This window comes from Apodemus sylvaticus, chromosome 6 (assembly GCF_947179515.1).
Source record: "Apodemus sylvaticus chromosome 6, mApoSyl1.1, whole genome shotgun sequence".
In the NCBI taxonomy this organism is placed as follows: domain Eukaryota; kingdom Metazoa; phylum Chordata; class Mammalia; order Rodentia; family Muridae; genus Apodemus; species Apodemus sylvaticus.
Window position 1 is genome coordinate 92006678 of NC_067477.1, and position 12307 is coordinate 92018984.

Genomic DNA, 12307 nt, shown 5'->3' on the forward strand with positions numbered 1-12307 from the left:
GGAGCAGAGGTGTGCAGATCTCTAGGGTTTGCTAGACAAGCAGCCTAATCAGCAAGCCCCAGCCTGTGAGAGATGCTCCTTCAAAACAAAACAAAACTGAGGATGATAGGCACTGGAAGAACGGCGCCCGAGGGTATTCTCTGGCCTAAACATGCATGCACGCATGTCTATATGCACATACAACCACACATATGTGTATATACACACAGTTTTTGTATTTATCAAGGAGTCTAACTATAGTTCTCATGTTTTGTCTTTACCTAGCTTTGGTTTCAGGATAATGCTGCTTATCCATGGAGTGGGTGTGGTGGTTGGCCTCCCCTTTCTCATTTAAAGAACAGTCTGACCAGTACTGGTGTGAGCTCTTTCCAACAGGGTTTTAGTACTGGCAGTGGCCTCACTTGATCCTGGGCCCTTTGTTGGGAAGACTTTTTGTTTCTTCTGTACTTCACTGACTGCTGCTATGTGTCATCTATTACACTTACTTGGTTTAGTTTTAGCAGGCCCCAGCTCTAGAAATTCATCCATGCCTAGACTCTTTCTAGTCTTTGCAAAGCCAGTCCTCAGAGTACTCCCTGATGATTCTGGGCACCTCACTAAAGTCTAGAATAAAAATTCTTTTTCATATTCAGTTTTATGATCCTTGGGTCCTTTCTTTCTCTGGACCCTTTTCAAAGAATCACCTGTCTCACTGGTTCACATGTTACTCTTAGTGCCTGTTTCATTAATTCCTGCTCTGATCTTGAATGCTGCTTTTGGGTTTGGCTGGCTATTGTTTTTCTAACACTTTGAAGTATCCAGTTAGCTTATTTACTTGAGATCTTTCTGATTTTTGCTATAAGCAGTAAAGCTATAAACTTCTCATCAGAGTGGCTTTCTGACAGTCAAAGATTCTGGTAAATTGTACTTTCATTTCCACTTGATTCTAGTAAGTTTAAATTCCTTGCTATTTCTTCAGCTATCCTATTGGTCATTCAAGCATGTACTGAGGGAACTGGCAAGATGGCTCAGTAGGTAATGGACTTGCTGCCAAGCCTGATGGCCTCAGTTTAATCCCTGAAATGCACACAGTGGTCAGTGAGAAACAGCTTCTACAAGTGCTCTTCTAATCTTAACACATACTACGGCACACACGTGACTATGCCTGAAATACATACATAAATATTGTATAGTGTGTGTGGCTAAGTGTATGCACTAATATGCACACATGCATGCATGTGCACACACAGGCACACACAGTGAGATGGTTCACTGGGTAAAGGTACTTCCCTCCAAGCCTGGAACCCTAGAACCCATGTTCAAGTGGAATAAGAAAAAAATACTCTAAATTATCTTCTGACTTCCATATGTTTGCCAAATTACATATGCCTGACCACACACAGTAATAATAATAAAAATTTTAAAAGAGTATATTCTTAGTTTTCACATATCTGTATAGTTTCTATAGTTACTATTGCCATTGGTTTCTGGCTGTAGTAACTATAATCTGTTAAGATATGGTAAATTGTTTTAATTCTTTTATATTTGTCAAGACTTGCTTTCTGGCCTGTTTTAAGAGGTTTCTATGGGTCACATAGCAGATTTTATATTCTGAATCTGTTAGATGGAATATTCTGCAAATGCCTGCTATGTCCATTTGACCTGTAATATAGATTATGTCTGAAGTTTTGTAGTTGTTCTTGTTGGTCTTCAGTTTAAATGACTTATGAAAAATTAGGATCTTAAGTCATTCATTATTACTGCCTCAGGACCCATCTGACCTTTTAAAGATTTATTTTTTTATGTATATGAATAGACTGTAGCTGTCTTCAGACACACACCAGAAGAGTACATCAGATCCCATTACAGATGGTTTGCAGCCACCATGTGGTTGCTGGGATTTGAATGCAGGACCTCTGGCAGAGCAGTCTGTGCTCCTAACTACTGAGCTGTCTCTCTCCAGCCTCCACCTGACCTTTTATGCCCTTTAGTGTTTGTTTTTATGAAACTGAGAGCGTGTTGAATCAGGATATGTCCTATTCTAAGTCACTTCATTTTGTATAAAATAGCGGTTTGTCAGGTTGAACCTTGCCCTGGCAGACTCCATTTTACAAACAGATTTGACTCCCATTTTGAGTATGGAAGATAATTACATTCAGCAGGTAGACTCACCAACACCACCATCTGTCCAGCACCACCCATAGCACAGACAGACAACCTAGAAAGGTATGGGGGTAAACTGAGATAGCAGGGGCACAAGAGTGTATTAAAATCATATCAGTAAAACCAGGCCCAAGAATGGATCAGACACACCACACCAAGAGAGGCTGTAACTCCTTTACTTGAACCCCATAAAATGGAATATTCCTAGCATAGCCATGGCAGGGGCCTGCGCCAATCTATCATTTGTTACCTGGAGCATGCATCAAGACACAGGTGGAGGAGATCCAATCATCCCTCGGCTCAGCCTCCACCGCTGACACAGCCCACTGACCGCCATCCACTCATCCGCATGCATATCCATCTGGACTTAGCCACTGCTCCTGCTGCAGACTGGTTTCTGCTCTTGTGACTCGTAGCTGACTACATCTTCAGTCTCTACTCTGACTCTTTCATAGCTTGATCTTTACAACACAGCTTCTTCCCTGAGTCTGCTTTGGATCTGTTATCTTATCAATATATTCATCTTATCTATAAACAATTATGCATCTTATCTCTATACATTCCAATCCACCCATTTCTGTAGAGCTCCTGTCTTACTACTGTAGAGCCTCTTTACCTTGTATATGTTCTGCAAACCACACATATGAGTAGCTCTATATAGATACATTTATTGTATCCTGTGTGTTCTGATAATAGAGATAATATTAGTAATTAACACTGGACTAAAAGAACCTGCATTCACCTCAGCCAGACTAAGGTAGGCAGACAGTCTGGCAAATCTGGGTCACTGAAACAGAAGCAAGTAGCAAGTGTACTGTTACTCAATAAACTCTTACACTACAGAAAAACACGCATTCCTCCATTTTTCTGATATACAATATTCATGACAGTCCTTACATTTGGTGCAATATGTAGTTATAATTGTTATATCTTCTTGATGAATTATTTCCTTTATTAATATGGAGATGGCCTCCTTTACCTGATCAGATATAGCAGCACTTATATGGTCAATAGATCAGGACCTTAGAAAAGTGGTGTCAATCAATCTCCCTGAAATGAAAACCAGCACTAAGGAGTATCCTATCTTGGTTACCACACCCCTCCTCCTGAGCCTATAGTTCTCCCGCTCTCACTGTCTCTTTCTAAAAGCTCCAGCATAACACAGCCCCATTTCCTGACTGTTTTCACTGATCTAATAAACCCAGATAAAGAAGGTTCCAGCAATACAGGCTGTAGACATCAGAAAGAAACTGTCCCTTCAGGGGTAAGGTGATGGGGCCTGCTGGAAGGCAGGTTCTGTATTTTAGAACCAGTGTCTCTGGGCCTGTCTCTGTCAGCTCGCAGATCCACACGGGCATCTATCCTGACAATGTCAAGAGTCAGAGTCTTCAGGCATCTGGTGCTCAGGGGTTAATGTCATACTGCAGAGAGGCAGGCAAGGATGGGGTCTTGACAGTTCTGACACATGTGCCACATGAGAAAATGCAAAGCCTGAAGGGCAGGTCAGGAATGTCAGCGTGTTTCTGAGGCAGCATTCTGTCCAACTATGAAAAGGTTTTCGCTGCCCAAGGGACTCTAATCGAGACAGCAAAATGTAAATGTATGCAAGAAGCTAGCTGGCTTAATTACCTAGTCCACTGATGTTACCATCAGAGAGAGTGCCCTGAGGCAGATGGCAGCTTGCTGTGGAAAGGGAGAGCTTGCTAGGGCTTTGGGGAGTGGGGGAGGGGCAGCCCTGGAGCTGAGATCTTAACTGGAGAAAGATCTGGCTGGCACTGTCCTCCCTTGCAAAGGAGTCCCCCGCTGCCCTCTCCGGCTTCACTGCCCATAACTCGGACTGTTCAGCAAGAGGCCTCTCGGACTGTTCAGCAAGAGGCCTCTGTGGCTTCCATAACATGCCTAAGTAACTGGCCTGCCCTGCCTCCTACCTTGTTAGGAAACATCTTCATAGATGTTATACTATTCTTTAACTCTTCTATTATTTCTAGATGGGAAAATAATATGAAGGATTTAAATTAAAAATTATGGGCTTTTCTTACTAAAAAGTAAAGCTGGAGTAGGAAATTTGAAAAATAAAAACCATTGCTGATATAAAGGACAAGACTTTGATGCCTATCTGACCTGTTAGTTTGTTCTGCTTCCCTTCTTCATACAAACACATAGCAGTGCTTGGTACAGTGGGCTACAACAATCACCTCCTTGGAAGCCTGCCTTTATTAATTTTGGGGGGTGTTTTTAATTTAGTGTTACATTTGGGAATATTTTGTTTTTGTTTTTATAAAATTTTAAGAGCCAATCCAATATTGTCCATTATTCACCTGGACATAGTAGAATAGTAACTTTGAATAACCTGTAAATGACAGCCAAGATCCAGCATGCACAGGGTTTCTGGCTGATGGCTAGCTCTTGTTAGAGGGCTCAGCAACTATGGAAAGGATGCAGGTTAATAATCATGGGTCCTAGGGCCAGGCAGTGGGGTGTATACCTTTAATCCCAGAACTTTGGAGGTACAGGCAAGGCAGATCTCTGAGTTTGAGGCCAGCCTGGTTTATAGAGCTAGTTCCAGAACAACCACGGCTACAACAGAGAAAACCCGTATCAAAACAAACAAGCAAGCAAACACCAACCAACCAACCAACTAATCAACCAAACCAGCCATCCAACCAAAAAGGAAAGGAAAAGAAAGGAAAGGAAAGGAAAAGGGAAAAAGGAAAAAGGAAAAAGGAAAGGATCCTTCTGCTGCAACTGTTCTACACTTGTCTTGGAAAAGAGAGTAATATGTAATTAATAAGTTTTGTGAGTCAGTAAAAGAGGGGCCTATGTGTAGATGATTAGAAGAAATTCTTCTGGGTTTTAGTATACTCTCCTGGATAAAGACCATGTCCCCTGTGAAGTCTAGGAAACAGGCCCTCAGAGCCAGCTTTCTATCTTTGCATTCCCAGAGGAAAGCTTTGCAAAGTCCTGCTGCACAACTGACAACTCAGAGCAGCTGCAGACACTGTCTTTTCTCAATGGCAGCACTGTCAGAAGCAGAGCCACCTATTCACAGCTCCTTTCCCCTCAAGCCTCAAACACATCCTTTACATACCAGGTCTAAATATATTAAGGTTTTATTTTAATTGTTAATGATATGTTTATAAAAAGATAAAAAGGTATACACAGGTTCTATGGGGGTGTGGTGAGGTGTGAGGGAAGGGCGTGTCTTGGTGGACCCATGCCAAGGCATCCCTTCCCCGAGGGACTACAGACATGACAGTATAGTATAGAATGGAGTTTATTCAGGACATGGGAAGGGGAGTTAAGAGGGTAGTAGAGGCAGAGAAAGGGAGAGAGTAGAGAAGTAGAGGCTGGCCATGACCATGTGGAGAGAGGGGGAAGGGAGAAAGATGGGGAGCAAGAAGGAGCAAGAGAGCAAGAGGCAAGAAGGCCAGAGGGAGGGGGCCGAGCAGCCCCTTTTATAGTGGGCCAGGTAACTGTGGGGTGGAGTTAATCTAGTTTAATACCATTATCCAAGTCTGATCAAACAGCGACGAGCCGGAATCAATTCAGTAGATTTCTGTGGAATGACATATCAGTAGGAATATTTCGGTACTAATCAATCTGTTGAATTTTTCCATTTAATTCAAGTGTGTGGGCTGCTCGGTAGGCAGGCCGCAATCCTGTTTCTATGGCTGAGGCCCTGGGCACCCAGGGCCTGTTTGCAGCAAGGAGCTCCCAGGAGAAAGGGCATGCTTTCATGTCAGGGACTGGAGAGAAGGCTGAAACACTGCTCACTCGGCCGAACACCTGCAGCCCAGGAGTCATGGCCCTGTGAGGAAGTGGAAAGCTGTGGAACCCCAACAGTAGTGGATCATAAAACCACTGTAGGCTAAGATAACCAAGTGGCCATGTCAGAGAATACTATACAAAAAGAGGGTCAACCTTGCTTCATGAAATGTATATTTGGTACATAATATAAGCCTGAGTTCCTAGGTTTGCATGCAAATATAAGCAGGATTGGTAACACTGTGAATCAAAGTGTTTTAAAAGCTGTTGTAGTGTTGTAGTGCTCCCTCTGCAATCACACTTAGTCGCTGTTTTTCTGACATGGGTCTCTCTGTAGCTCAAGCTGCTGAGTGATGATCTTTTCGTAACTATCTCCTGTGTGAGAATTGGGATTACAGGCATATACAACATGTTCTAAATTACAACAACAATAATAAATCTCAGGCAAGCACTGTGGTACATTCCTATAATCCCAGAACTCAGAAAGTTGAGGCAGGAGGATTACAAGTTCAATCCTGGGTCATACAGTGAAACCCTACCAAGAAAAATAAACAAACAAAACAGAATTATGAAACTCCCAAATCCTCTTAGAATGTATCATGTTCAAAAGTCTGAAACAGATCTAGATTGACTACTACTCTCCTACAGGGCCGCCTTGTCTGGCCTCAATGGAAACGGATGTGCCAAGTCAGGCTGGGTTGGTGCGGGGGAGGGGAGGTGGGGTGCTCTCCAGAAGCAGGGGAGGGGCAGGAGCAGGAAAAGGGGCTATAATGAGGGGGGTACTGGGAGGAGGGGGGCTGTGATTGGGATGTAAAGTGAATAAATTAATTTATGGAAAAAAGTATTTTAAAATGTTTGCATTGGTCAACAGTAATTTTTGATTCTCTAAGTAGGTATAGTAAGGAGTTACCCAAGTCTGACTGTTCTTTCGGGATTCTTTTTCTCATGTAAAAAATTGGGAAAGTTAATCAGAAATTTCCCATCTTAAGTGTTTAATCAGTCTTACTTATCCTCAGATTTTATTTTTCCATACTGTCACAGAATTTTAAAAGTAGTGAGGTAAAAGCCACCCTACCTCAGCAAATATCAGGATCAGCACTATTTTAATATATATACAATAAAGCTAAACATGAAAACAGGAGCCTAGTTCTAATATAGCAAATGAACATCAAGTTAATAGTTTTTCCTCAGATCTTTACCAAAAGTTACTTGACTAATCCCTCAGAATGTTTACTGACCCAGCCAGGGCATCATTTTATCATGTGCTACAGCCTGCTATTTGTAGTGGTTTAAATGAAATACCCTTCCGATAAGTTCAGATAGTTGAACATGTGGTCCTAAGTTAATGGTGCTTGGGAAGGTTTAAGAGGCGTGGCCTTGCTCTAGGCAAGCTTTGGGTTTAAAGCTCCACAGCACCCCAATATGTTCCCTCTGCTTCCTGCTTGATTTTGAAAATGGGCTCTAAGATTCCATCTCCTGCCTGCAGCCTGTGGCTGTGCCTCCCTGCTATGATGGACTCTTTTCCTCTGGAACCCGAAACCAAAATAAACTCTTCCTGCTGTAAATTACCTTAGTCATGATGTTTTATCATAGTGACAGGAAACTAACCAATAAACTGTATCAGCATCTTACTCAAAGGAAACGACTGTACAATTAGTTATTCCAGTGTGATTATTTTTACACTTCATACAGAACAACAGACTGGTTACCCTAGACCCATACAAACTTTCATAAATTTTATAAAGCTTAACCCAAATAAGAGGAAAGGACTGACCTGCTAGTAAGATGATTCTCTTATAATAATAAAGAATATCTCAAAAACCCATAATAATAATAATAATAATAATAATAATAATAATAATAAAAGAATAAGGTCTCACCTAAATGACCTCAGCATCCGATAGGACTTTCCCAAATCCGACACTCGTCTGCAAAGTGGACCCACAGCCAACTCCATCTAAAACATGAAAAGACAGTCCATAGCTTTATATGTCAGATTCTGAAGGCTAAACTTGACCCGTGATCTGTATTTGTCAGGTTTTCCTGACATGAGCAGTCAAGAGAAGGGCTCCTATCTGGGCTCATAGCTGCTGAGGTTTCAGTCCATCAGGATGAAGGTGTGCAGCGGCAGGCAGAACAGCTCACCAGGTGGAGCCAGCACACAGAGAGGAGAGGGCAGTGCCTGTGCTGCTAGCACTTCCTCCCTCCCCTCTCAGCGCCAGCCAGCTGAGGTTGGCTGGACTACACTCTGGGCAGCTTCCTCCCTCCCTCAGGCAATCCTCTCTGAAGACCCTCCTAGAACACCCAGAGCTGTGCTTTACTAACCTCTGAGAACATTTGCACTCCAATCAAGCCAACAGATTAACCATTACTTTACCTCAATCCTAAAAAGTTGTGCTCTTTATAAACTTAATGTTGACTGCTATGAAACAAGTTCCGGAAGCCACTTAAGTTTATTAAACGGTAAAGACTTTAATGCCATTTATACTTCCCACTAAAGAGGCACAAGATGAGATTTTTTGATGTTGCTGAGTAAGAGAAAAGTTGAAATCCTGCCTATGGCAGTTTGTATATGCTTGGCCCAGCGAGTGGCACTATTAGAAGGTGTAACCAACCCTGTTGGAGTAGGTGTGGCCTTGTTGGAGTAGATGTGTCACTGTGGGCTTGAGCTTTAAGATCCCCTTCCTAGCTGCCTGGAAGCTAGTCTTCCACTAGCAGCCTTCAGATGAAAATGCAGAGGAACAACAATATGAACTAACCGGTAATCCCAGAGCTCCCAGGGACTAAACCACCAACCAAAGAGTACACATGGAGGGACCCATGGCTCCAGCAGCATATATAGCAGAGGATGGTTTTGAAGGACATCAATGAGAGGAGAGGCCCCTGATCCTGAGAAGGCTCGATGCCCCAGTGTAGGGGAATGCCAGGACAGGGAAGCAGGAGTGGGTGGGTTGGTGAGCAAGGGGAGGAAGAATGGAATAGGGGGTTTTCCGGAGAGGGAAATGACGAGAGGGGATAACATTTAAAATATAAATAAAGAAAATACCTAATAAAAAAACATGTAAAGAAAGAAAGAGAGAGAGAGAAAGAAAAAGAAAGAAAGAAAGGAAGGAAGGAAGGAAGGAAGGAAGGAAGGAAGGAAGGAAGGAAGAAAGAAAGAAAGAAAGAAAGAAAGAAAGAAAGAAAGAAAGAAAGAAAGAAAGAAAGAAAGAAAGAAAGAAAGAAAGAAAGAAAGAAAGAATGAATAGAACCCTCAGCTCCTCCTGCACCAGGCCTGCCTGGATGCTGCCATGCTCCTGCCTTGATGATAATGGACTGAACCTCTGAACCTGTAAGTCAGCCCCAAATATATGTTGTCCTTTATAAGACTTTCCTTGGTCATGGTGTCAGCTCACAGCAATTAAACCCTAACTAAGACACTGTCTTAGTTGAAATACCGGGAAAAAAAGCTTTCTGGACTATGCTCTTGTATTCTACGTAGGCACTGCAACTCCATAGTTGACAGGACTGATGAGAAGTTTTATCAGTCGGTATGGTCCAAGTGATTATACAGTTTTAGCTCTCAAGATTTTGGTGCTGTGTAAGCGGCAGAATTGTAAACTACAGTCACTATAAGGTGACCCTGAACAAGCTCATACTCTAGTCTTAGCTCTATCATAAGTCAAGTGGTGATGACAATACGTGCTTATAATTACAGAGATTATATGTGCAGACTCTGCTTACATGACACAGAAGTATTCAGTACTAAGCTGGTTGGTGCTGACACATGGCACAGGGGTTAAGGACGCTTGGGAGGAGCAGAGTTTAGTTCTTAGTACCCACATGATGGCTCACAACTGCTTGTAACTCCACTTCCAGGGATCTGGTGCCGCCGTCTGTGTTCTGCAGGCACACAGATGGCACATACACATACATGAAGGCAAATGCTCAAACATATAAAACAAGTAGGTCTTTAAAAATTCTGAAATTATCAGTATTTAAATTTTCATTATTTAAACTATTAAATTAATCTGTTCCCATGCAAGAAATTAGCAAATGTTGATTTTACTTCTTTTTATTTTTCTCCTTTGACTAGAAATTCTACTTGACATTAACTGGCTCTTGCTTCTTTATCTACCACTTACTCAAACAAATTATTTGCAATGTGTGGTCCTCAGAGGAAACTGATCCTCTGAGCTGACTAAAAATGTGCTCCATATAAAGGCAAGTTTAGAAAATGACTGAGGCAAATTATTCCCCGATAGTGCAGTATCTTTATTTAAGAAACACATAGGGAAACAACAGTCACAGGCTCAGCACCCTTAGGAAACACTGCTCAACACTTCTTGTCAGTAGGGACCCCGGGCCCCTAATCAATCACCCCTTTGCGAAGCAAATTCTACTCCCAACTCATAGCCAGGTGCCAAATTATACGTGAGGATGAGGTAGAAAGAGATTGTCTTTCAAGAATTCTCAAATTTAGTGAAAGCTTTTTTTAAAATGTAACTATTCAATAAGATCATAAACCACATATAAATGTATATATGTACACACAAATATCCATGCCCAAATAGCTTTATGATTTTGTTGAATGTTAGCTGTATTGTTGAAATAAATACAGTTCACAATCAGATGTCCACACACTGCACACTGAGGAGCCTGCGGGGAGTCCTGAGACATGCAGGGCAGCCTCCTTGAGATGCTTCAGTGTTAGGTCACTGTTGAGCCTCTGGTACAGAAGATTTAAAATAAACACAAAACATTCAGGATAAACATTCCCTGTCTTAAGGGGAAATTTTTACATGATTAGAAAACTCTAAAATATGAAGGCTAAAGAAATAAAAATTTAAAGAAGAAAAAGCCAGTTATTCTCGCTGACAAGACAAGAACAGCTGGGACCACTGTTCTCAAACTCACAAGTCGCGGCCAATGGGCAATTCTTTGGGCCCTGGGTGGTTTATTCTCGAGCCATGGAATTCTGGTTTCCTTCAGAATGGAAGTTACTTTGCATTGAACACACACAAGTAACTATGTAATGGGCACATGCTTCTGATCTGCTAATTCTATCCCACCAATAACTGTGGTGTGCATATAAGTGTTTTCAAGCACATATTTTGTGGTATAATTTCTATGACATATTTTGGTCATTTTTCTCTTCCCATTACCCTTGTGATTTATTATATTCAAAGATCAAACCAAACAACCTTTGACCTAGCCCTGGAGTAAGACTAAATGTTGAAACAATTAAATAGTTATGGAAAAGTCCTGTATGAAAGATCATCACCTTAAATTACTGTGAACTCCACGATGACACAGAAATATTTCAAAAGGCTAAATGTTTCAGATAAATTTTTAATCTAAAATGGCCCCCAGGAGACTGAAAAATTATTTCCCTTTAAACACTGATGTCCATGCTTAAAGAGGGAGTGCTCTGCTAGCAGTCGGTGGAGTTAGACGGATGCTCAGGGATGGGCATCGGGGCTGCTGCCCGGCCTGGCTGCTGCTCAGTACCCACCAGGCATTTGGTCAACCACCCGACCCATCTACAGGAGCCACCCGACCCATCTACAGGAGCCACCAGACCCATCTACAGGAGCCACCCGACCCATGTACAGGAGCCACCCGACCCATCTACAGGAGCCACCCGACCCATCTACAGGAGCATTCTCACTCTGACAATGGTCAAGAGAAGAAAAGGCAGGAGGAGTCAGGACCAACAGAAGAAGTTTGCTTTCCTTTCTAACTCACATTTTTGAGGCAGTGTGGGAAAGATGAAAATGTATACTTAAAGGGCACCAGAAAATGTATGATTAGAAACTGCGAGGAACACCACTAAAGAATTTAATTCCAACTTCAATCTCCGTCCTTTCCCTCAGAGGAAAAACAAGAGGTGAGTGAGGTGCAGAGGAGACGAGACAGTGCTTCAGCAGACACTGGGCTTGTCTGCCCTGAGAGGGGATCTGCAGAGCCCTGCGGGTATGGACAAGCTCAGGGCTTTCTGAACTGCTGTGTGATTAGTGTAGGCAAAGAGGCAATGTGGTCACAGCGGGAAATTAATTACCTGTAGGAAGCCACCTCAAGCTCATGACCTAATTTCTTAGGGGACGGTATGCTGGGCACTTCCCTCAGAACGAGCCCTCCAGATGGCAGCTTGAAACTGCTTTTTCTCTGAGCAGGTGCCCCTGAGGAGGTTAGGATTATTTACAGAATCCTTACAGTGCTTCACTTATTTGTCTTTACTTCTAAACTTTATGTCAAAATCTTCCCAAATTCCTTCTTTTGGCCTTTTCTTGAGCTCTGCTTTTGGCCAAACAGCAGGGACTTTCATCACAAGAACCCTTTTCAAAGCCACAGAGAACTGTGCTCTGGATTCCAGTCACCTCACTGGCCTTGTTTAACTGTGATGACAAATTGACAGACC

General features: G+C 42.4%; 1 protein-coding gene across 1 annotated transcript in view; it reads right to left on the reverse strand.

The window, feature by feature from the left end:
- The window catches only part of Cog5 (component of oligomeric golgi complex 5), a 300848-nt gene that overhangs the window by 18567 nt on the left and 269974 nt on the right, over positions 1–12307 (reverse strand). The window contains exon 19 of the mRNA XM_052185982.1: positions 7788–7864. Within this exon, the coding sequence (XP_052041942.1) occupies positions 7788–7864 (77 nt within the window). The remainder of the gene's footprint in view (positions 1–7787; positions 7865–12307) is intronic.